Consider the following 26,225-nt stretch of genomic DNA (forward strand, 5'->3'; position numbering starts at 1 on the left):
ATTACTGAGTCTAGCCTTTGGTACAAAACTATAATTAGATAATTAGCATTTTCACTTTCTTATACTCAGGTAGCTGCTGAAATTTATACACGAAAATAATATACACTTCTCTCTCTCTGAACAAAGCAGAAAAGATAACTAAAGACCTGCATCATTTGATAAAGCCACAAGATTTCTGAGTATCTAGTCCATCCTAGAAAACTGGAACATCCCTTAGTTATCCTGTTTACAGAGTCAATGAAACATTCTAAAAGAAATTATCCAGATAGTTTAGTTTTATGGTAAGCCAAACACTGTAAGACACAAATGTCCTGTTAAGATACAAGATTCTGCCAATGGGGGGAGGCAAAGATATTTATTCCATGATCATGAAAATTACATTAAAAATCATTGATGCAAGCAAGAAGGAAACTAGATAGGAAAAAATAATTATATTAATTTCTTTAATAGAAAAACCTACCCTAGTATTTCCAGTTAAGGAGTGTTCTCTTTGCTTTCCAGGTATGTATCAAATGAAGAATTTAAAGAGAAACTCGTATTGCTTTAAGTTTAGAGAATGTAATCACCTTCATGATATTTTTTCCATTAAACCTTCTTCCAGGTTTTTCTACCCCTCCCCAAACCTCTAGGCATGAAAGGATTGTACTCACGGTCATTGCAATTGATTCCCAGAGTAGGAGGTCATGGAACAGTCCACAGGTGAAACCTTCCCATTGCTGCATGCAGACACTTGGTTGGCACATGAATCTTCCTGGCAGGTGGTGCTTGGTCCTGGTAATGGAGGTCCAAAAAAGAGATGGAGAGAAAGGAAAGGGGGAAAAAGAAGGAAGGTAAGGAACTGTACCGATCCAAGAACAAGAGTATGCAAATTCACTATTTTCATGCCAAAAAACCAACACACAAAAGAACAAAACAACTCAATCAATGAACAGCACAACCACCCAAAATTTCCATTCATGGTCATGCAACAAGAATTTAGGGTCAACAAGAGACAACAAGGACACACGCAGCTACAAAATGTCAACAGTGACACCAAAATGAAAAGAGGTAACTGGAACATTCTCATTGAGGCAGGCTTCACAAAAAGCTTCATCTCTACCATTCAAACTAGACAGGCAAATAATCTTAGACTTGCTCATACTCTTCCCAGGCCTTTCAGATAAGGATTTATAGAAGAAGTACACTTCACAAGTCCTTTTGTATCTCAAAGGTGGAAAGTTCCTGAAGGGCTACAGTATAAAAGTCATTTCTCTCCATGAAGCCCTCCCTGATTCCTGCCTACTTCTCTTTACTCCCCAGGTGAAGCATCCTTTTCCTCCTCACGTTTTTCTACATCACTTTGTCTGGAACTCTCTTCTCGCCCTATCACTTACAACCTTGTATGGACATTTATCTGTACATACTTTGCACTGTTCCAGTAGACTATGCATTTCCTGAAGGCAATTTGCTAGGTAGTATAGTGGCTAGGGTGCTGGACCTGGTGTTGGGAAGATCGAGTTCCTTCCCCACTTGCTAGCTTTGTAACCCTGGACAGATTATTTTAGCCTCTATTTAATTCAGCTTCCTCATCTGTAAAATGGGGATAATAACAGTACCTACCTCCCTACCAGGGTTTTTGTGAGGATAAAATGAAAGTGCTTTGCAAACATTAAAGTGCTATATAAAATGCTAGCATATTATTGATGCCATCACTCTTAATCTCCATATCCTCAGAAAAGTCTTGTGTATATGAAGCTAATAAACTTACATTGAATTGACTGTAATAATGACTTCTTAGAGCATAGTAGAGGAAAATATGGGAGCAACCCATATGTTAAGGCAGCCTGTATTTAGGCCAATTTTAGACTCCCTTTAACCATTGTGACTTTTCCCACCCCCACTTTTTCTTCTCTCTGGTTTGGAAAAAATACGTCCCTTTGGGGATACTTTTGTTAAAAAAAATAAGACTCAGGTTGATGAAGTGAAGAAAAGCCCTCAAGCTAAATCTAACTTCCTAGTGAGACTTGGGGTCTGTTGGAGGCACTTTTCCCCTCCACAAATTAAAGTTGATAGGGAATCCTCATTCATTTATGATATTTGATTAGTGTCAAGAAGTTTGTTCACTGGATGCTCTAAATACTATTCCATGTGGCCAAAAGTATTTGCAAGGCAGAAACAAATTCCAACATTTCCATGCATTCATAAACACTGAGTTCTAAGGTTGGGTCTCAATGATATATTTCCAAAGAAAGCATCAGAGCCACAAGTATTACTATCTTCTGTTACATCATTTTTGTTTTTTGGCCAAGTGGGGTGATCCATGTTACAAACTATCTAGCATAAGTCAAAGCTATTAAGATATGGAATGAGAGGGGCGGCTAGGTGGCGCAGTGGATAAAGCACCGGCACTGGATTCAGGAGTACTTGAGTTCAAATCCGGCCTCGGACACTTGACACTTACTAGCTGTGTGACCCTGGGCAAGTCACTTAACCCCCATTGCCCAGCCAAAAACCAAAAAATAAAAAAAAAGATATGGAATGAGAAAGGTCTTGACAATTGAAAACAATGGGAGAATGGATCAGCCTCTGGGCTGCTACAGCTCTCATTGGCAATTACATGCATCCTTGCAGGGATGAGAAAAGGAAAATGGTTTCTGTCCCAATGAGTCTTAAACTTGAATATTGTGTGATATGTTTCATTGACATTGACAAATCAGGACAGCTTCTTTCAAAGGACAAAATCTTCTGAGAAGTACATGGGGCTCCCTGGCCCAACAGCTCTCCCCAAACAATGAGCTGGTAATTTGATTGCATAAAAGAAGCAGAAACACATGGCCTACTTTCCCTTGAATTCTAAAGGAAAACAAAATAATTCTTCATGTTTTGGTTGATGCTAAATGATAAATCCTTCTATCCCTCTCCTCTTTATTTTGCCAATCCACATCCTAACCAGAATAGTAATAGCTGACACATACAGTGTTTTTATTACCAAGTGCTTTGCATATATGATTTCCTCTAGCTCACATGACAACTCTTTAAGGTAGGGACTATAGACATTATTATTCCCATTTTATGGATGGGAAACCTTAGACTCAAATGGCTAAGTATAGTGACTTGCTTATGCTCCCACAAGTCCATCTTTTCAGGTCCATCTTTAGCACCACCTCTTCCATGATAACTACAGATATAATCCTTTTCCTCCTAATTGTCCACAGAACTTATTTTGACAGCATATATTGTTGGTACCTGAATATATGCAAATAAACAATTATAAAACATATCAAATGCTGAATTCTTTCTTGTTCTATTGTTTTGTATGAATATATCTCTCACCATAGATTGTAAGAGCCTTGATGACAAGAACCATGTTAAATATACATCCACATCTTTAGCTACATCTATATACCTTTTGGATTCATTGCAGCACTTAGTATAGTACTATAAATACAGTAAGATATTTTATATTGAATTGAATGAGATGCAACCCTAAATTTTCTGAAGATGTTATTTATGAAGTCTGGTTTGGAGATCAGGGTGGGAGAGGAGAGAGAGGTCAAGGGGAGGAAGGGCCTGTAGATAAAGGAATAGTTTACCTCTGTCAAGGGCACATGAATTAAACAATGGGCTATTAAAAAACCCATGATACATTGAATGAGGGGCTAGTTACATGCAGAGTCTCAACACTCTCAAAGTCTGCATGCTGGCTTGTAAGCAGAAAGCAATTCATTTAAAGGGAAAAAGTACAATTCTTTTTATACATGGTTTAAACAAACTTTCATTTCCCAGTCAGAGACAGCATAGCATACTGGCTAGCATGTTCATCTTAAAGTCAGGAAGTTCTGGGTTCAAAGCCTGGCCCTGTTGCTTAGTAGGTCAATCAGTGCAGATCATTCATGTATTAACATTAGTTCCAAAATAGAACATCTACCCAAAACAGCTATATCTACCCCTACCATTTTATACCTCACTTTCTTGCTCTAACACCAAAACTTCTTTTCTGGATGTTCAAGGAAAGATATGATGCTGCATATATCATCTTTACCAGTCTTTATTTTGCCAGATTTCTTTAACTGATTCAACAATGATTTGGTTCATGTAAATATATGATCCATTTACAATGGTTTTTTTATCTGTTTGCTTAATAGTAATTTCTTCTCACTTGTTACTGAGTGAGATTTGAATAGGTAGATATGTGAGCCTAAGCGGACTGAAGTTATATCAGAGAATAATGATATTCTCATATCTTTGCATGTTGCCTTGAAGTATTTCCAGGGAGAAAAATAATAGGCATCAGGGAATGTACCTACCTATGTCTTACAATAGACAATGAGTTTATGGAAGTCAGAAGGAATATGGAGGGGACTTGTTGAGGGATTGTGTCATAATGGAAGGGTCATTATCTATAAAACAGAATATCTGGGTTATAATCCCAGATGTCACTGACTAACTTTTTTATTTTGCACAAATATCTCAGTCTCCTAGGATTTAAGTTCTTCATCTATAAAAATAAGGACCTGGACTAGAATTAAGGGTTCTTGACCTAAAGTTCCACAACCTGTATTTTAAAAGTATTTTTGATAATTGTTCAATATAATTGGTTTCTTTTGTAATATTTATTTTATTTTATGCATTGATGAACATTTTTCTGAGAAACAGGCTTCACCCAGTGGCCAAAGGATTCCATGACACACGCAAAATGTTTAAAAATCTTGGCCTAAATGGTAGACTACCCATAAATCTGTATATAATATACATTTAAATACAATAAAAGAGTATAGTCTGAACTAGATACAATGTCAAAGTGAGCACTTCCAATGTACAAATATACCCATGATTTCAGTGGTCTGAGTACTCCTCCTGGTGCAGGTCACTCCTCCACATCTACTTACATTGAACCTATGTCTTCCCATAAATCTTCTATAGAGATACTATCTAGTATGATAGTGACCATTCTCTGATTCTTTTAATATTTTATGGACCCATAAATATTTCTTAGGCTTTCCATCAATTTTCCTTCCCTTTTACTACTGATTGCCTCACCTCTTTTTCCAGTCATTATGGATAATATCTATTATGCCACCATCTCTCTCCTCTCCATTGCCTTTTGGATATCTGTAATTGGGATTCTTCTGTGATTGGGGTTTTTAGTAATTCTCATTCATATACCACTAGAATATAGGTGTTTAAAAAAGATGAGACTTTGTAGTATCAAGTTGGACATTCAGAGAAGTGTGCAATTTCACAATAGCTCAATTCATAGTCCATCTTTAGCATCTATGTGCTTTTTTCTTGTGCCCTCTCTCTCTTTCTCTCTCTGTCTCTCTGTCTGTTTGCCTCTCTCTGCCTCTGTCTCTCTCCTCTCTGTCTCTCTCTCTTCTCTCTCTTTCTCCCTTCCTTACTCCCCCTTCTCTTTTTACTAATATAATTAGTCACCTATTCTGTTATTTATAATCCTACAGAATCGTCATGGGGCACTGAGAGGTTAAGTGGATTACTGGGAATTATTTGACCAGTATGTGTCAGAGGCAGGAACTGAACCCAGATCTTCTTGAATTTGAGGCCAGACTTCTATCTACTGTGCCTTGCTTCCTTAATGTATCTCAAGCTCTATTTTTATTCATATCTACATAATGATAATATAATAATAGCTAACATGTAGATAGTGCCTACTCTATGCCAGGTACTTTATAGATAGTATCTCATTTGATCCTCGATGCAATTCTATGAGGTAGGTGTTGTTATTATCTCCATTTTTCAGTTGAGGCAAATAAGGCAAACAGAAGCTAATTGAATTGCCCATGGTCACACAGCTAGGGTGTGTTTCAGGTTAAATTTGAACTCAGATCTTCCTGACTCTGGTTCTATTGCTCTATCCATTGCACCAACTAGCTGATAGAATGACACCTGTATTTATCTCTATCTACATCTACATCTATATGTTATATTGATGGGACTAATGGAACAGGCTGCCTACCTGGGTATTTTATGATCTGGACAATGCAGATTTTCCATCCAATAGTTTTTGGAAGACTAGGTGAATCTCTGTCTAGTGACCATGATTCTCATTGAAGAAACCATACAGTTTAGTGTGGTTTAATGTAATCAGCACAACGTCAAGAGAAGTATGTGAAATTTTTTTTTACCATTTACAGGAGACACCTTTTCTGCTGGAACTCAGTAAAGGACATCTACTATGACACATAGAAACACTTCAAAGAGACCACGTTCTTTCCTATTTGATGACTCATTTAATATTGTACTTAGATTGTTCAACAAAGTTATCTCTGATTGTATCTGTCAAATTCTTGTATGATTTTAGCACAGATGTGGAAAAATATGTTGTTTTAGGAGAGGTTTTAAGGCTACATTTTATTCTGCTGATGCAAAGACTTTATTTTTACAAATTAACAATTGGTAAATACAATTGGATATTATATTTTCTGTACCTCTCAATCATTGTATGACTATAACAATAAATCTGCTATACTAAATAATCTATAAAACCTATCTGCTAATTTCTCTTATTTTCATTAAGGATACCCCACCTTCAAACCTACACTATTTTCACAAAGATTGTACAGATACTAGAATGGAATTGTACTGATAATATTGCTTATATCTCCTCAGTGGGTTTTTTTTAAGTCTGTAATTGCTGTCATTTTTTTGAAATCTCCACTCACCTGAGACAGATTGAAAATTAATCCCTAAGTGCTATTGAAATTGAATCAACTACAGGTAAAGAGGCAACATTTATTAAGTGCATGCTACATCTATTTTTCTAACCTCCAGCTTGCATATATTTTGTACATATTTTTCAGGACCACTGCACTAAAAAAGAAAATGTCTTAACTCAAACTATATATCTGTTTATATTGTTGGAGAAAAATTTTCACTTTTAGCTGCTCTGTGTATATATTTGAGCCTGATTACTCCAATTTGGAAGTTTCCCAGAGACTCATAAATTCGGAGTTGCAATTATACTCACAAATCTGTGGAAAAGAACACATTGTCTTCAGAAGTTCCAAGCATTCCTACATGACTGTTAACATTTTTAGGTCTCAATGCTTTTTAATCTTAATTTATTATTGCATTCTATTTCCTATGTCTCTGAAACATACATGAATGGGATTTATATAAAACAAGTACATGGGAACAGTTAGTAATAATTAGTTTAATTTCTTGCAAAGATCTTTGGCCAAATACTCAGATTTTGAATTGACCTTTGTAATTCACTTCATCTCAATTTACTTCTCTATAAAATGAACAGATTGAACTAGATGATTCCTAAAGTTCAGCTCTAATCCTAAAATGACATAAAATGTCCTTACATCATAAGTACATCTGAGAACAAAGTTACAACATCCAAATATCATGGTTCAGATATTGTTGAGATGAAGCAAGACAGCCTTAGAAAAGTTAGAAGATTCTATTTCACATATATTTGTTGTTCTTACAATTTAATCTATAAATGCTCTCAGCTTGATGTAGCTTATGCAGGTTTCATGCCAAGTTCTCAGTGGGCTAATTTTAATTTTAACTGATTTTTATTGCTTTGTGAGAATATATTGTTAATAATCTTCCACAGTCCTGTGATCATTCTGTATAATGTTTTGCCAATGAATTTGTACTCCAAACTGTCATTCTTCTGGATGTCTCTCTCTCTCTCTCTCTCTCTCTCTCTCTCTCTCTCTCTCTCTCTCTCTCTCTCTCTCTCTCTCTCTCTCTCTCTGGCAAGGAAATTAAGTTTTGCTAGCCAATATAGTACCTAGATCGATTTAGTCTCCTACTTGTGGCAACTGTTCTGCACAGGTTAAACTTTCAGTAAGACATGATGAAAGTTTGAATCATAGTCTTTACTTTTGTCCATTTTCAGACAGGGTAAAAAGTTAATTCATTCTACCACAACTTGATTCCAACAAATCATGTTCAAATTTCTATAACTGTACACTATGCCATTTCTTTTTGTTGTTAAATTATTTTTCAGAATTGTCTGACTCTTCATGATACCATTTGGGATTTTCTTGGCAGAGATACTGGAGTAGTTTGCCATTTCTTTCTCCAGCTCATTCTACAAATGAGGAACTAAGGGAAACAGGGATAAATGACTTGACCAGGGGCACACAGATAGTATCTGAGGCCAGATTTGAACTCATGAAGTTTAGTCTTCCTGACTCCAGCCCTAGCACTCTATCCACTGTACCACTTAGCTATTTTGCTTTCACTATCCAAGACCCTGCTTTTTAAAAAATCTAATTTGGTGCTGATTTTAACCTTTGCACTGACCCGTCAATAACCTCAGTACAAGAGATGTAGAAAATTTAATTTTCAGTGATTTTTTTTGCTATTTATCACATCTATCATAGAATCACAAAATTTGAGACTTGGAAGGGACCTCTGAGATCATGTAGTGCAACCCTTTTTCCATTCTAACAACTTCCATTCTCATCTCAAAGAAAGTATTCATGATGTGCATTCATGAAGATTCTGAACAGTATAAGCCTTTTGCTTCTTAAATATCTTTATTTAGAACTCAATTTCCTAACACAAATTTCTGTTCTTCTATGACCACCTTTGTATGGAAGACACCAAGTATAAGCATATGTATGTATTGTATGTGTGTGTACATATATATTTATATATGTATATATGTTTAGTTTTGAGGACCTTGTCAAGTTCTTAGAATTTCTCTACTCCTTTATCTTCTCCAATAGATACTGGTACATTAACCACAATTATGCTTATGCTAGTATTTTTGCTTATGGTCTTGGTGAGTTCATCAAGGCTGAATATAGGTGGTCCCTGCGATGAAGTAACTTGTTGCCTTTTGGCATAAAATGAAGCAACTCCAACTCCTTCATTTTCCTCTTTGGGAAGAACTTGGCAGTAATGCTGCTACTTCTTTACATTTTCTCATTTATTTATAGAAAGAATGTTATTTATTCTCTTCAGTAGTGCATTAGCCCATTGGTTCTTGGACAAAAGGTCATACGGTCTTCTTTTGATTCATGATTATTATATGAAGATGACCCCTGCTCAAAGCTATCCCAGTGGGGTACAAACTCTGATAATTAGTCAGTCTGTCAAAACACATTCATTAAGTGGTTACTACATACAAAGCACTGTGTTAGCTTGACCCTGACAGATTCCACCAGTGGAGAGGAATCAACATGAGCCTGGTGGAATATTTTTCTCTGCTGTGTGAGGACTAGATTGAATATATAAAGGCACATCATAAGAAGTTTGGTCACTGGCTGATATTTTTTGGTCATGGAAAACCATGAAATAGATAATATATTTTGCCATTATGCCTTCCATGCTCCCTTCTACTTCTCTAGCAATGAGGATGGAGTGGTGGGGTAGAGAAAGGTGGGCACAAACTACTAAGAATCCAATGGTACCTAGTAAGTTAACAAAAATAGTACAAATAACTTGCAGGATGTGAGGTAGAAATGGAAAAATGAACTTAAGTCACAGGATATATTAGGTTGCATAAACCTTTTGTAGATTTTTTTTTTTGCAGGGCAATGAGGATTAAGTGACTTGCCCAGAGTCACACAGCTAGTAAGTGTCAAGTGTCTGAGGCCGGATTTGAATTCAGGTCCTCCTGAATGCAGGGCTGGTGCTTTATCTAGTATACCACCTAGCTGCCCCAGGAATTTCTTAAACTTTTTTTTTTTTTTAAGGGAAGAACAAAACAATGTTTTCCTTATCATAGGAAACTCCCAATAAGCAAATTCCCTCTATCAATGCAGATCAGCACCTGCTCTGTAACTTCTAGTTTTATAGAGCTTTCTGGGCAGATTGAGAGTTATGGGATTTGCAGAAGGTCACATAGCCAGTAAGTGACAGGTGGCACTTGAACCCAAGTCTTCCTGACTCTGAGGCCAGTTATTTACCCCCCTAAGTTATGATTGATTCTTACCTTTGAAATTGCATTATTAATTACCTTTTTTCTTTAAAAAATCATTACACTTAAAGTATTACTACCAGAGCAGATTTACTTCTGATTTGTAAATGACAATCTTTTTTTAAGTTCTCATATGATCATACAAATATTGTTAATTCAAGAGCCAATGGGTAAATGATTATAGACACATTCCCATTCTGGGATAAACCAGATGAAAAGGATAAATCCCAGAAAAAGAAACTGGAACTTCTAACATATCAACAGAAATATCCATTCTTTAGAAGACTCTATTTAAGATCATTGAAGTTACTCTTTTGGCCACTTGTCTATTTCTCTGAAATGCAAGTGTGACTATAACCTGCCATCCAAATTACATTTAAATATTATTTTGTTTGGTCCAGGTTTAACTTGGTCTCATTCCTAACATGTTTCTTGGTTTTATTGAATCTCCTAAACTACTATTTTAATCATTATTTCAATTAGCTTCTCCTAAAAATTAATTTTAAAAAATTAAGGGCATAGACAACAGAGAGGTGACTTTGAAACAAGGAAGACCCAGTTTCATGTGCCCCCTCTTGCATATCCTGCCTCTCTGACCCTGGGAAAGTCTTTTAACCTCTAACTCCTCTAGGCTACTCTCAGAAATTATAAGTGGCAGAGTAGGGGGTCTCTTCACCCTGGAGTTCTCTAAAACAATGAAATTTCAGGTCCAGTTCTTATCCTTATTTAAGGGCACCCTAACTAAAACAAATAAAGAAATGAAAAATGATATTCAACTTAAAAAGTAACAAAGGCTCATCCCTTTCCAGAACCTTCATAGAGTCATGAAGAAGGGGGTTTTAAAATGTTAGAAACTGGAGGCAGCTAGGTGGCATAGTGGATAAAGCACCAGCCCTGGATTCAGGAGGACCCAAGTTCAGATCCGACCTCAGACACTTGACACTTACTAGCTGTGTGACCCTGGGCAAATCATAACCCTCATTGTCCCACAAAAGAGAGTGAGAGAAATTAATTGGGTTGTATATATACATGAGGCAAAATGCAAAACTCATGGCTTGCTTATGGACATGGCAGCTTCATCTGAATGTATGTTAATAGTAGGTATAGCATACCTGCACAACCCACAGTACTATAACTGCACAGGTAAGTACCCTTGCATTTAATTTAGAAAACATGTATGGTATGACTAGTGTCCACAACATTCTGCCGGGCAATGGGCAAGGATAAGAACGAGGACAGGTTTTATTATTTTTGCAGATGTTCTGTTGTCATTCCTAATATCAGAGTATTAGGATCTAACAGAAGGGTGCCTACACTCTTACCACTGAGAATGGACGAAATTTTCCTAGGGTAGTAAATCCTTTTTGAATAGTCATTCCTTGTCCCTATGTTAGCTAGCATCCTTCTGCCAAAGGGCAGTCCTTTTTCTGCATTTGGACAAACTGCAAAGTATAGTTAATTAACAACAGAAATACCTTATTCAGATTTGGAAAAGCTCATTTATGCTTTGAAATTTCCCTATTTATAGCTGTTTGCTGCTCACTAAGGGGCAACATTATCTGACTGACCTCCCCTTCATCATTTAGATAGGAACTCCTGTCAGGGCACAAGCAGAGAATTGTGGCCTTGATGAAGAACAGGCAGTCCAAGCAGCTTATCCTTAATAATACATAGTCAATTTGAGCAGAAATGTTTTCCTCCTTCATATTCAGGCCAAAAAGGAAGAGAGGGATATCTATCACTGAAATTCATGATATTAATGATTCCAAGATGTGATTATATGAGTTGCAAAGAGACATGTTTTCAAATAGTGCACGGAGCCAATGAAGTCAAGGTTGTACCTCCAGTTCCTCTGTAGGTCAGGTGGCTCTGAATATCTACAGAGGAAAAAAAAAAAACCTGTTTCACAGTCACAAGACATACAGTCCTGAACTGCCTTCTTAATTGGGTACCTCCTCAGTTAGAAAGAGAGCTGGAGAATAAGCATAGATCACCAGAGGGGAAAACCAACTCAATGGCAGCCATTAGTATAGTCTGTGTGTGTGTGTGTGTGTGTGTGTGTGTGTGTGTGTGTGTGTGTGTGAGAGAGAGAGAGAGAGAGACAATTGGGGTTAAGTGACTTGCCCAGGGTCACACAGCTAATAAAGTGTCAAGTGTCTGAGGACAGATTTGAACTCAGGTCCTCCTGACTCCAGGGCCAGTGCTCTAGGCACTGCACCACCTAGCTGCCCCCATTACTATTGTCTTTGTAACGATAATACCTGGAATTTCTATATGGTTTACTATTAGCAAAACACTTTACATTCATTAATAAAAGCTAGCATTTATATGGTGCTCTAAGATTTTCAAATCTCTTCATAGATATTATCTTATTTGATACAACAACCCTGTATGCATTTTATAGCTATTGGAAACTGAGGCTTAGAGGTTAAGTGACCTGCTGAGCATTACACATCTCTAAGCATCTGAGTCAGAATTTGAACTCATGTCTTCCTGAATCCAAGTCTGCCATTCATTTCCACTGTATGACCTAGCTGTCTGCCATTTGATCCTTATGCTAACCCTTTGAAGGCTCAGTAGTGAAAATCTTATTATATTCATTGTAATAATAGATAGGATGTACATAGGGCTTTAAGGCTTGCAAAAATATTTTCAAAACACTAATTTAACTCTCACAACAAACCCATGATGGAGATATTACTATGACTATTAGTATTATTTTCCTTTTACAGATGAGGAAACTGAGACATAGAGAAGGTAAGTGATTTGTCCAGTATCTCTCAGCTAATACGTATCTCAGGCTGGTTTTGAATTTGGGTCACTCTGACTCCAGATCTAGTACTTTACCCACTAGATACTTTTGCATAAGAGGATTCTAAGGCTTTAGAGTTAAGTAATTCGTTAAACATCACACAACTAGTATCAGAAGAAAGATTCTAATTTGAGTCTGTCCAGACTCAAAATCCAACATACTTACAAAGCTGCAAGAAAGAGAAAAAGTGACTTTTACCCTTGCACTAGGGAAGGAAGAAGAGAGAGCCAGTCCTGAAAAGGCTGCTCAATAAATGCAGTGCCTCATCTTCTGACTCCTATTACTGTCTCTATTCCATTGAACAGTAGCATTTCATGTAATTTTTGATAATCTGGAGATGATAAATCTTATGACTACTACAAAATTCCTATAACCTTGGTGGGATAACAGATATTTTTTCATTGCTTGTCCTATTAAATTACTCTGCGGCTGTGAGCTGTTACCATACCATCCTTGGGGTCCATGAAAGTTTATTGAGTCAGCTCTCCTTTGCTGATATAGAGAAAGATGAGTCGATGGTGACACTTTGTTATGAATTTTAGAGTCTTTGAGGTGGGAAAGGGCTTCCAAAAGTAGTCTGACATACTGTGAACATGGAGTCAGAGAGGATTTTCATTTTTGATGATGTCCAGAGGGTCCTTTGAATAGATAATATCACCAAGCTAACTAAGCAAGCCTTAAATGTTCCCTTTTGTAAGGAAGCATTAATTAGTATTCACCACTTTCCTTCATAGGACATTATTAGGAATTAAATGTTTCTAAAATACTTTAAATGGCTTTTTCAAGGTGGCACTCTGAATCCAAAACAACAGGACAGTAGTAGTTTGCTTTGTCTTATCATTGTATTTTGACCATTCAAGAAAATACACTGCTGCTGCACTAAAAGGGTATATTGTTTGCTCTTTATAATGCAACATAAAGAGCTCTTATCTAGTTTTTTTGGCATCAGAACAGAAATTTAGAGCCAAAAAGGACCCTTGAGATCACCAGATTTAACTTGCTCTTTTCACACATGAGAAAAATTAGGCCAGAGAACTAAATAACTTGTCCAAGGCCATACAAATAGTAAGTGGCACCAATTTGAAACCAAGCTAGCACTCAACACTATGCCATAGTGCATTTCATTCTTGGTTACAGGCCAGCTTTTCTGGCTATAAATGTTGATTTTTTTATTTTTATTTTTTATTTTTTAGAGAAGGTGTGAGCATATACACTTGAGGGGCAGCCAGGTGGTACAGTGGATAAAGCACCAGCCCTGGATTCAGGAGGACCTGAGTTCAAATCTGGTCTTAAACACTTGACACTTACTAGCTATGTGACCTGAGCAAGTCAGTTAACCCTCATCGCCCCCCTCCCCTCAAAAAAAAAAAAAAAGAATAACTTGCCTAAGAGTTTGTAAAACAAATGTATTTGAAAAGAAAAAAAAAAGGAAAAAAACCAAAGAATATATCTTTATATTTATATTTATAAAAAGCAACATTGATTTTTTTAAAAAAAGGATTCTGGAAGTAAGAGAATCCTTTAGTATCTACCAGAACAATCTGTTCAATTTCCACAGCTAAAAGGCAAGAATTGGGGCAACTAGGTGGCCCAGTGGATAGAGCACCAGTCCTGGAGTCAGGAGTACCTGAGTTCAAATCCGGCCTCAGACGCTTGACACTTACTAGCTGTGTGACCCTGGGCAAGTCACTTAACCCCAATTGCCTCTCAAAAAAAAAATGCAAGAATTAAGGATTCTAAGTTTGAGAGTTAAAAAAGGCTCCTTTCAATACTACCATTTCCAGATATTTAAATTAGCCTATAGCTTCTGAGGTTTTCTGGGCCCATTCAGCATGGAAAACATTTCCCATTTGTAGTTCTATGTCCTCACTTTCCCCTTTTGTTGGAAAAGTCTATATTTGCATATATAAGGGGAGATCCACTCCTTGTAGCCTGCAGGAATTCCATCTATTTACATTTTACTCAAACTTGTTGACTAATTTACTTTCCCAGCCACTTCCCTGATTTGTCACAAATCTCAGTTTAGGAGGGCAAGTTACTTAAGTGTTAGAGGTAGACTGGGTCTAACCCTACTGTTTGAAATACCTTAAATCATTCCTTCCTTCTGCCTCTCACTGAAACCTGGTTCCCTCCTGATGGCACAGGCTCCCTGGCCTCCTTTTCCATTCCTGACTGTACTGCAACTCATTCCCCTAACTCAGTGGTCAAGGTAGGGGAGTTGAAATACTCCTTGCTCCCTATTACCACTTCTACTTTCTCCCACTACCTCCCTCTCCTACCCTCTTTTGTAGTTCATTCAATCCATATTTACCACATAATCAGAATCCTCATAGCTACTGATTCTCAATTTCCAGGACCTTCGTCTTTTGTCAATGAGTTCAGTGTCTGGAGGACTTCAATATACATATTGAGATTCTCTCAAATACCCTAAATTCCCAGTTCCTTAACTTTCTCATATCCCAAGACCTATTCCTCCACCGCACCTCAGCCACATTCAGAGCTGGCAAGATCTTCCAAAAAAGTGACACTTCTATGTTTGTGAACTCTGAAGTTCCCCTATCTGATCAAAATGCATTGTGTTCTCCCTCTCCCTCTTCCTTGCAACCTCAAACCCCATTCTTCATCCACACTGTGATCTCCCTACGCTCTAATTCCTGGAACCTTCAGTTCTCTTCCCAGGCCATCACTTCTGTTCTAGCTCCATTCTCCTCCCTTTGTCATTCCGACCCTTTGGTAAAACGATTTGACTCCACACTGTCTTTTTTTTTTTTAATTATTAATTTATTTTTTTGCGAGGCAATGAAGGTTATGTGACTTGCCCAAGGGTCACACAGCTAGTAAGTGTCAAGTGTCTGAGGCCGGATTTGAACTCAAGTCCTCCTGAATCCAAGGCCAGGGCTCTATCCACTGCACCACCTAGCTGCCCCCTGACTTCACACTGTCTTATTCTCTTGGATGCTATATATTCACTAATGTATTGCTGCTCTTGCCCTGCTAAAGTTCAACCTTGGAACACTTCCACCATCTGCTGCCTTTCCTCTCACACAGTGCAACTGAACTAACCTGTAGAATATTATGAAACTGCCAAATGGGTCTACTACAAATTTTTGTCATATAACCTCAACTGGACTCTCACTGCTTCAAGGCAATGCTTTTAAATCCCTCTAATTAACTGCCCATACAGAACACTGCATCTCCTGAGTCTGGGCCATTTCCACTGACTGTCTCCTCATGCCTGGAATATTCCCCTTCCTCATCTCTGCCCCTGAGCTCCCTGGCTTGTTTTAAGTCCCAGCTCAAATCCCACCTTATATAGAAAGTTTTCCACAAGCCCTCTTAATTCTAGTGCCATCTCTCTGCTGATTATTTTCAACTTACCCTGTATGTAGCTTGTTTGATAGTAATTTGCTAGTTGTCTCCCCCCTCTCATTAGACTGTGAGCTCCTCTTCATCTTCCCAGCACTTAACACAGTTTCTGGCACATAGTAGGTTCTTAATAAATATGTATTGACTGAATGACATACAAAATCAATTTTGAAAATGTCTCTGTTTTCTCTGACTCCTTTGATCAACCCCCCCCCCACCCTCCCCATCTTGCACTGAGAAGAAAAAAAATTATATGGGGAAGGAAAAGAGGAAAAATTAGAGTGTGATTTAAGAAACCTGCTGACTCTACCCCTACTAAGTTGGATGGCAAATGATCAAGAAACATATAATTTTAATCCTGTGAGGAGAAAAAGGCAGCCTACTTATACTGTCACTGTTTTAGAGTTTTAAGGAGTCAAACCTTTCTCTGTTAGTGTAATTAGAGAGGTAAAAAGAAAGGCAAGCCAAATAGGCAACCATCGATTGATATTTAACCCCTTCTTTCTTTGTATGCTCAATGATGGGCTCTTATGAGTTAATATTATCGAGGGAGCATTAAATTGAGTTTTCATTCTCTTTTTGCCCAGAATCAACATAATTGTGAGCCAGGATGGCAGGGGCCCAAAACACACAGAAATTGTCCCAGATGCCAAGATGAATCAGCAGTAAAGGCAATTAAACAGAATCACCAATTCTTAGAGCTGGAAAGGACCTCAGAAGACATCTAGCCCAACACATAAGTGAACAAGAATCGTTTCTAGAACCTATCCAGAAAGTGGACATCCAAGTTCTGCCTTAAAATCTCCAAGGGATGGAGAAACCCACTATCTCCCAAGTCAACCAATTTCATTTTGGGAGAGCTCTAATTGTTAGGAATTTTTCCCTTAGTTTAAACCTAAATTTGTTTCTTTTCAACTCCTTCCCATTCCTCTGAGTTCTACCTGGTAGGACAACTAAGTCTAATCTCTCTTCTGTTATATCGCTCTTCAAGTAGAAGAAAACAGTTGTTGTGTCCCCTGCCCCCCCAAGTCTTCTCTTCTCCAAGAAAAACATGGTCAAAAGCTCAACTTTCTCAAAATATCTTGCCTCATATGAAAATCCAATAGGTGTCATCTATAGTGCAATTTAAAAAAATGTATTTAAAAATGCCCAGCTTGGGGGCAGCTAGGTGGCGCAGTGGATAAGGCACCAGCCTTGGATTCAGGAGGACCTGAGTTCAAACCCAGCCTCAGACACTTACTAGCTGTGTGACCCTGGGCAAGTCACTTAACCCCCATTGCCCTGCAAAAAACAAAAAACAAAAAACAAAAACAAACAAAAATGCCCAGCTTACTGATTCTCTGGCCTTCTTTCTTATCATTGAATCTGACTGATATCACCTAAATAATAAGCATTTGAATCTATATTCAAATTACATTGCTATTAAAAGAGAAACACAGACTACTTTAGATCCTTAAAACTGGCATTACAACCAGTCAGGAGGATAGGCCTTTTGATCTGGCCATCTGTATTTCTGCAAATGCTCTAAGGAGAAAACAAAAAATGACCATGTTTCTCTTGATTTTAGAGAAGCAGCAGCTAGGACTATAATAGGTATCTCAATTCAAATCTAGCCTATCTTAATGTCTCCAATAATGTCAAACTTTTAAAGAAACTGCCTTCATCATTTATATGGGTTCAAGCAAAGGTTCAGACACAGCCCAGCTGACAAATATGGCTATGGGTTATAGGGTATAGGGAAATGATTTTGGAAGAAGTATGGGGAAAAGACCAAACTCCTCAGAGTCCAGATAACAATATAGGATTAAAGAGATGTGGGACAAGTAGAATAAGAATGAAAATTCTGTATGTAGTTTAAATACTTCAGTCCATTAGTTGTTTTTCTGAAAATAAGCAACATCTAGATTCCAGGTGTCCCCAGTGCTTCTTCAAAGCTTTTTGAAATTACATTGTAGGAGACACATGGCACTATGATAAATTAGAAGGGGGTGTGTGTGTATGTGTGTGTGTGTGTGTGTGTGTGTGCATAAAAGGGGGATGGATAAATAGAGGACGACAGAGACAGAGACAGAAATAAGGAGAGAAAGGGATAGGAAGAGAAAAAGAAGTAGAGACATAGAGAATACCCAAATATGCATGCTACATTTTGTGTTCAATTGTTCCATCACAGGTGTGGAGAAAAACATTGATTTATGATTAATGGTCCTTTCGACAGTGTCAGTAATACAATAACTAAAGGTATTTGCATCTGTAATAATCTTTTCCTGAGCCAGTTCCTGTTCTAACCACAGTACGCTGAGTGGCTTGTAAATATGGAATAGGGTTCTTTTAAATGTGATGGCAAAACTAAAAGATTTGCTGATGACTTCAATTTCTTAATTGAGGACAACATTAAGCAACCTGATTTCTTGAAGAAAAGTTTGACTAAAGGGATGAGAGTTTGGTCAATTTGTATCTTGTTAGGGGAGAAAAAAGCCTAATATAGTCACCTCTCTGAATGATTCCTGGGTCATACTTTCCTAAGCATGAAGCAAGGAATCTGGGAGCATCTAAGTTGATTTCCCAACACAACCGCTATATTTATTTTGCTATGTATGGTAAATCCTATCATAAACCACATCAAGAACCTAAGGATTCCATTATATTTACAATTCATATATGTACATGTTTAGTTCCCTCCTGTAGAAAATAAGCTCCTTCAGGCTAGGGACTTAAATAGCCATAGAGATAATTTGCAACAGTTAAACAGGTAAAAGGAAAAAACAAAACAAAACAAAAAACAACAACCTTTCAACAAAGGCATGAGTGTTCTAAGTCAGAGCCCTAAGTACCAATATGGAAGTAACCATTTCTGGAAGGTGTCATTTTGAATGGTATGGTGAAGCAGTTTCTGCCACAGGTGTTTTCTGACGTCTAACATGCAGACAAGATATTCAGGATAAATTCAATAACTTTCTTTCCAATAACAATATTACTTTACACCTCAAAACAGGAAAAAAAGTGTTCAACTAAAATATTAATATCTTCAATGGGGGATAGAAATCACTAAATACATGTTATAGCATTCATATCCCCCAGAATATGGATTTTTAAAAAATCTCTAAAGTGAATTTTAAGAGAAAATTCCATTCTCTTTCAAAGGTCCATATAAATTAAAAGCCCAAGGCACCTTCTTTTCTAATAAGTGCTGATTTTCATCTATAGGTTAGCCAGATGTTCAATAGCTGTTATTTGAAGAATCATTAAACATTTCAAGAAGTTGACCCATTTGCTTATAGAGAGTGACTATATAGGATGCTGTCAAACCTCTTTTGTCACCAAAATATGGCCACCCTCCATTCCCACCTTTGAAACTATTTTCTTATTCTTAATCTTCTGCTTCTTGCCTTCCTTTCTGGAAAGCGAACTGTTTAGACACTTTCACCCACCACAGTTCCTGTTGACCAAGAGGTGTGACTGCATGGAAGCCTCCAAAGAAATGATACTAAGGAATTATACAGGGTATCTTTCAGTCCAAAGTGGTAATGGGAACAAGAACCTTCTCTACCTTGCAGGTCAGCTTTGGTCAACGCAACTTTGTTAGCAAAAGAACAGAAAAAAAGCGAAAACAATAACCAGAGGTTAGTAAGAGGCAGATTAAATTAGGGTAACATTACAGAAAAAGAAAAGCAATCTGCATGACAAATATAGCCAGGTCATACAATTAACAAGCACATGGGTGGTACAGAGGTGGAGCAAAGGCAGCATGAACCAATGGACTCAAAGACAAAAAAAGATGAATCAGGGGTTTTGGTAAGAGCCAAGATGGTGCCCAAGTCAGCCAAGCAAGAGCAGTGCAAAACCAAACATAGTAAAGCACAAGCAATGGGCAACAAGAGTCTTTTCACATTCACAAAGTCAACTCCAAAATAGAAAATCAAGAGCAAATGGTTTTCAAGGAATCTGGTTGAGCAAAGAGAAATAAGAAAAGGAGCAACTTATGTTAGGATAGGGTGAGAGATATGTAGGGGAATCAAAGTATACAAAAATTCTGAACATTGAAAAAGTTAAACATGAAGCATCCATTTAAGGAACACTCCTTGGCCCCTTCCGCAAGTGATAACAAAGAAGGTTGTACACAAATCACAAGCTTATCTGGCCTTTGACACAAAGAGACTTGGGGACACTAAACAGATATAAGGGTTTTTTTTCTTAAGGATTGTTTTAAAAACAAATAAGACTACTACTACAAAACTTCAACCAGTAGCCCAAAACCAAAGCCTCCTTATTTTATCTCATTTAGGCTTGATAATTAACATCAACTTTCCCTGTCCCCCACCTACCAGCACCACCAATGCCTATATATTATTATTGAAAGTGTTTTCATCTGGTACTGGAAAACATTTGTGGCTCACCCAATCCTTGGTCTTTACTAGCAAAACTACAAGGGAGCCTATAATCAATCCCCCAGGAGTATAGTCATTAGAGATGTAAAATAAAATTCAAACCTCAATGATTAAGGCTGGGGATATTGGTGGGAAAAGACATGTGGTTGATGCCATGTATACACTCCAATTAAAGATATATATATATATATATATATATATATATATATATATATATATATATATATATATAAGAGAACCATATACCAAAGAAAACTTTTTTTTTTATGACATCATGATTTACATTAAAGTTCTCTTATTTTCTTTAGTGAATCAAAGAAAGCAAGTGAAAAATAGCTCCTTTTATTATGAATAGAAGAGCCAAAGAGTCCATTAAGACCATAGGATCATAAGATTCCCAAGAGCTAGAAGGGATCCCAGAGGCCATCTAGTCCAATCAACTTCATTCAACAAATAAAGAAATGGAGGCCCTGGAAGTGACTTGTCTAATGTCACAAAAGTGACAGATAGCATTACCAGTGGCTGTGATGAGTATTTAACCTATCTTGATCCATTTGTTCTATAAGTGTGAGAATAAAATACATTTACCTTTGACTTATGATTGAGGAGAAAAATTTATCTATAAGCAATGAAACCTTCTCCCCATTCCTTTTATTGTTCCAAAAATAGGCACTCTTAAAAGAAATGTGAACCACTCCCTATGTCCCATCAAATTTAACATCTAAAAACTTTTATGAGGTTTTTTCATAAGTTATGTAATTTGAAAAACCCAAGATGACAATAATAGCTCTTTTTAGATTCTCATGTTTGTTTCTGTGTGTTTGTGTGTGTGTGTGTGTGCATGCATATGCACACTCATTGTAAGGGTCAAAAGGTGGCTTTCTTTGCCCCTTATACTGTTAGTAGTTCCATTTCACAAATTCATGGAAACACCTGGGAACTCTTACTGGGGTTTGTTCAGAAAGGTACATAGTTCCAAAGAGATCAATTTATGGCTTAATTCACTTTTCAGGCATTCTGTTCCTGGCCACTTAAGCTAATTACCCTAGTCATTTGTGTATAATAAACAAGGACCTTCTTCCCTTAGAGCTCATCTTCCACTTCAACCTACCTAGTGAGGAGGTTATAATGCTTAACATGTAACCATCATAATCATCTCCATGGCAATAGAGTGCAGTGTTATTAGACCCACAGGGCTTGTCATGGAGTTGATCCATCAAGTCATCATATCCGGCTTTGAACAATCATACATACTCAAGAGGAAGGTCAGAACCCACCATAATTAATTTCATGAGTCACACCAAACTGTATGCCAAACTGTATCATAGGATTTAGGAAGAATCCTTCCCAGTGATAGGTAATTTCATTCTTCTCAGAGATCTCAATTGTGTCATGTATTTTTAAAATCCTCTATATAGTACCCAATTACCTTTATTTAAGACAACGACTTTTAAAAAATACCTACATAAAAGTTTTTGTTCAGAATTCACAATTGAAAAACACTCTTTCAAATAGGAAATTAAGATTTTATTTCTTTGTATTCAGCCTGAATGTTTTAATATTCTAATCACTTTTAAACTATTGTGTTTGCATGGCTCCTAATCAGAAATCCCAATGACGATTTGTATTTTATAGTGACATGCGCTTTAATAATAATTTTAAACCCATTATCTTATTTGATTGAATTATCTGTTTTAGACCAGCATCATTGTACTACTTATCATTGGAAATTCAATCTTGTTATATGAATCAACACTTTAGGTCAGGCATTGAATTCTAAATGATGGGTCTCTATGGCATATAGTTAGACTTCACAATAAAGTCATTCTGTTTTAGTTGAAAAAGGTATAAAAGGAGGCACAAAGAAGAACATTTCTTAGAATAAAGGCTGAATTTTAAATGACAGAGGGATGTCAAGCAATGCCAAAAAAAGTACTTAAATTTATAGTTCCCTTCACCTTGTCCCTTCCACACCATCTCTGTGCCATAGGTAGTCAAAAGAATTTATCAACAAAGTATAGAAAAGGAAAAAAAAACAGAATGGGGTGAGAGGATGCTCTAATTTTTTTTTTTGAGGAATAGAGGAAAATGACTCTTAAAAGAAAGGAAATGGCTTTTATAACCACAAACCAGATTGGGTGGACAGGAAGCCTTTTAAAGTGTGTTTGATGGACATGAGTGAGCTTAAAGGGGGGATGGGAATGGAATTGAGTGCTAAGGAGGAAAAGGAACATCACATTGCAACAAGGTAAATTAATGAGGCCCACAAGAAAATATTACTAGCACAAATAAGAGAACATGAGGCTCAACCATCCTTAATGACAGATTTCTGAGATCTTGATAATTAATGGACACTCACTCACTTTGTCTTGCAGCCTAGGTGAAAAATCTACTTTTTGCTCTCAGAGTGTAACAAAATCTATTAGAACAGTGTTTCTAAAACTGTTCTGAGGAAACCCGGGGAGTCTATAAAATACTCAAGGGGATCCCCCCCAAAAAAAGCTGTAGTGGAATACAAGCACACATGCAACGCTCCTTTTTGGTATCTATCAGTTTTGTAAAATGTATGGGTTGAGCCAATGCAGAAAAACACCAGAGATTGACCAGAATTAAACATATGGCCAACAAATGGTGCATTATGTGTCTAGAATTAGTCATTTAACATTTCTAGTAATGTATGACATGAAATCATTGTGTTATCTGTCTGAAAAGAGTGTGGGTCCTCCTGAAGTTTGGCTAAAAATTAAGGGTTGGTTCTGCCATTGTAAAAGGCTTAAGAACCATTGTTTTCACTCTTAAGAATTTAGTGTTCAATACTGCCCTCTACTGGTAAAAATCAAACTGTTATTGACAATTAAACATCCCTCAGAAAGGCTACAAGATGGATCACTTGAGAAAGAGAAGCACGAATTCTTTCTGTGTTGTACAGGTAGACTTGTAGTTTCCTTGCAATGTGGCTATAGCTGAAAAGTCACTGGTTTGTAGCATTTTTATTGTCCCATCCTCCTTCCCAATGTGTACTGAATAATTTATTGCCAGTGTAAAGTCCCTGTCCTTCTTTAAGTCATTCAGGAATTGAAGGTAGAAGTAATGGGTACTGTGACATTGGGTACTGTGACATTGATGCCAGGGAAGGTCCTTTGTAGGTGAGTATATGGTGCTATAGAATATATCTGCTCATTGCACCTATATGAAAGTTTTGGCATGTCATAGATAAACCCAACCATTGGCATGAATATGTTGATGATGATGAGACTTGAGAGGTTGAAAAAAAAAATAAAGGAAAAGATAGGATGAGATGGGGGTGGGGCGGAAGAAGGAGGCATTGGCAGAGGCAGCAGGTAGGTTGATGCTTGGGACCAGAGTGCAGCTAAAAGAGGGGTACCTTCACATCCACGCTCGATCTGCCCACTCCTATGAAGAGCATCATTGATCAGATCTGGCAGGCGCCCATTTAAGTCCACAGATGCTAGACAGCCTTGGAAGCCATCCCGTGAGGCCACAAGCTTTGGGAGGTTGCTATACATGCCTTGAGCAAGGCCAGCCATGTAGAGGTCACCTGAAAAAAGTGGGTGTAGGGGAGATGAGAGACATGAATCCAGGTGTCTAATCTTTGAACTTGGAACTAATTATAGCAGATCTGATATAGTTGGGGAAAATGTTTCAAGTAACTATATACATAAGTAAATATATACATACTATTACTATCTATAAATTCTGATTCACAGAATTTCTTTTATTGAAAAAATAATCATTCTATATGATGGTGATGGAACATTATTATGCTGTTAGAAATGACAAGCAGGATGATTTTAGAAAGGCCTGGAAAGACTTGTATGAACTGATGTATAATGAAGTGAGCAGAACCACGAGGATGTCGTGCAGATAACAATATTTTTCGATAAAGCACTTGTCTTGTGAATGACTTGACTATTCTCAGCAATACAATGATCCAAGACAATCCCAAAGGACTAATGATGAAGCAAACTATCCACCTCCAAAGAAAAAAATGATATTGATGGAACACAGACTGAAGCATGCTATTTTTTACTTTCTTTCATTCAAGTTTTCTTATACAAAATAACTAATATGGTAATGTTTTACATAATTGCACATGTATAACGCATATCTGATTGCTTACTGCCCCAGGAAGTGGGAGGGGATGGAGGGAAGGAGGGATAAAGTTTGGAACTCAAAACTATAAATAAAAATGGTTATTATTTTTTAAAAAGTAACCATTCCAGGAGGCAGCTAGGTGGCACAGTATATAAAGCACTGGCCTTAGATTCAGGAGGACCTGAGTTCAAATCCAGCCTCAGACATTTAAAACTTATTAGCTGTGTGACCCTGGGCAAGTCATTTAACCCTCATTGCCCTGCATCAAAAAAAAAAAAAAAAGGAACCACTCCAGACTGATAGATTCTGAACATATAAGTGCACACAGCCACAAATATGCAGGCAACTTTTGAGATACAGACAAATAGAGAACAGAAAACAATTGAACTTTGGAGTGATAATTTACCACAGTTGCTTCACTCTCTACTTGATAAATTTACCTCACTTTTATACAGCTTTTCATTAAAAAAAAACAAGCAAAGAAAGCCAAGCTTTCTTAAAGAATTTACCTTTCAGATCCAGATTTTTGGCACCATTGATAACCTGAGTGACCACCTTGGTGTCCACCTTCAGGCTGTGAGTATTACTGTTGTCCCTGGTGATGACAACATTATGCCATTGGTTATCATTCAGTGGTCGGTCGCTATTGCCCTTGATGACATTGGGACCATTTCCAAGGTCAAATACATAGTGTATATACCTGTGAAGGGCAAAAAAATCACTTGAAGAAATGCTGGTGGTCAGAATATTTTTGTGTATGTAACTATTCAAATAAACACACACTTATCAGTAAAAATGACAGAAATAGTAACTTCATATAAAATAGCTTATACATATTTACTAATACATCCATAGCCACAGATTATTACTTAACTATCTACAGTGGGATCAATAATATACTATATAAGGTACCAAGCAATATTGCTTGTCCCCAGAAGCAGGTCTTTCAATATATCAAGTTCTACAAATCAATGACTTGATAGTATATAATTCATATGAACACAATACTCACTTTTAATCTTTCACTTCTAAAATACTTGACAGTCACAAGAAGCACTATAGTTCAAGGTATTAAGGTATATGGGTGGCACAGTGAATAGAATGCTAGACTTGTACTCAGGAAGATCTGAGTTCAAATTTTGCCCATGACACTTAGTAGATGAGTGTGCCAAGGCAAGTCACTTAAATCTCTATCTCCTGCAGTTTCCTCATCTGTCAAATGGGTATAAAAACAGCACCTAGCTCAATTTGGTGTTTGTGAGGATTAAATAGCATAAAGTGATTTGCAAACCTTAAAGAGTTATGTAAATGTCAGTTATTTATTATTATTATTGCTATTATTTTACAAATCTAAGAATTAATGCATAGATTTATTTCATGAATGCCATGTCAAAGAATTCATCACTAAAGCAGGCAGTCTATTTATGATAGGTCTCTCTTTATTACCCAGACTGGTCCTTAGGAAGTAGTTCTATTACTAGGACTGTACTTGAAGTCTTACCAGCATGACAGAACTTGATAGAGCTTGTGCTCTACTAGGGTAGCCCCCCTTCCTCAACATGCTTGACATCAAAGTTGGATTTTATGAGAGCATTGACTTGGGATTTCAAGTCCTCTCTTTGCACTACTTCCAAATTCCCTTGCCAAGTCTATTAATAAT

The 26,225-nt window shown here is 37.1% G+C and overlaps 1 protein-coding gene across 1 annotated transcript in view; it reads right to left on the minus strand.

Annotated features, from left to right (window-relative positions):
* Positions 1 to 652: 652 nt before the first annotated feature.
* LOC122737952 (neurexin-3-like) overlaps positions 653 to 26,225 on the minus strand; it is a 1,091,749-nt gene continuing 1,066,176 nt past the window's right edge. Inside the window, 4 exon segments of the mRNA XM_043979962.1 lie at positions 653 to 771; positions 19,612 to 19,638; positions 23,835 to 24,008; positions 25,075 to 25,265. Of these exon segments, the coding sequence (XP_043835897.1) occupies positions 653 to 771; positions 19,612 to 19,638; positions 23,835 to 24,008; positions 25,075 to 25,265 (511 nt within the window).

The sequence above is a fragment of the Dromiciops gliroides genome, chromosome 2, assembly GCF_019393635.1.
Source record: "Dromiciops gliroides isolate mDroGli1 chromosome 2, mDroGli1.pri, whole genome shotgun sequence".
Taxonomy (NCBI): domain Eukaryota; kingdom Metazoa; phylum Chordata; class Mammalia; order Microbiotheria; family Microbiotheriidae; genus Dromiciops; species Dromiciops gliroides.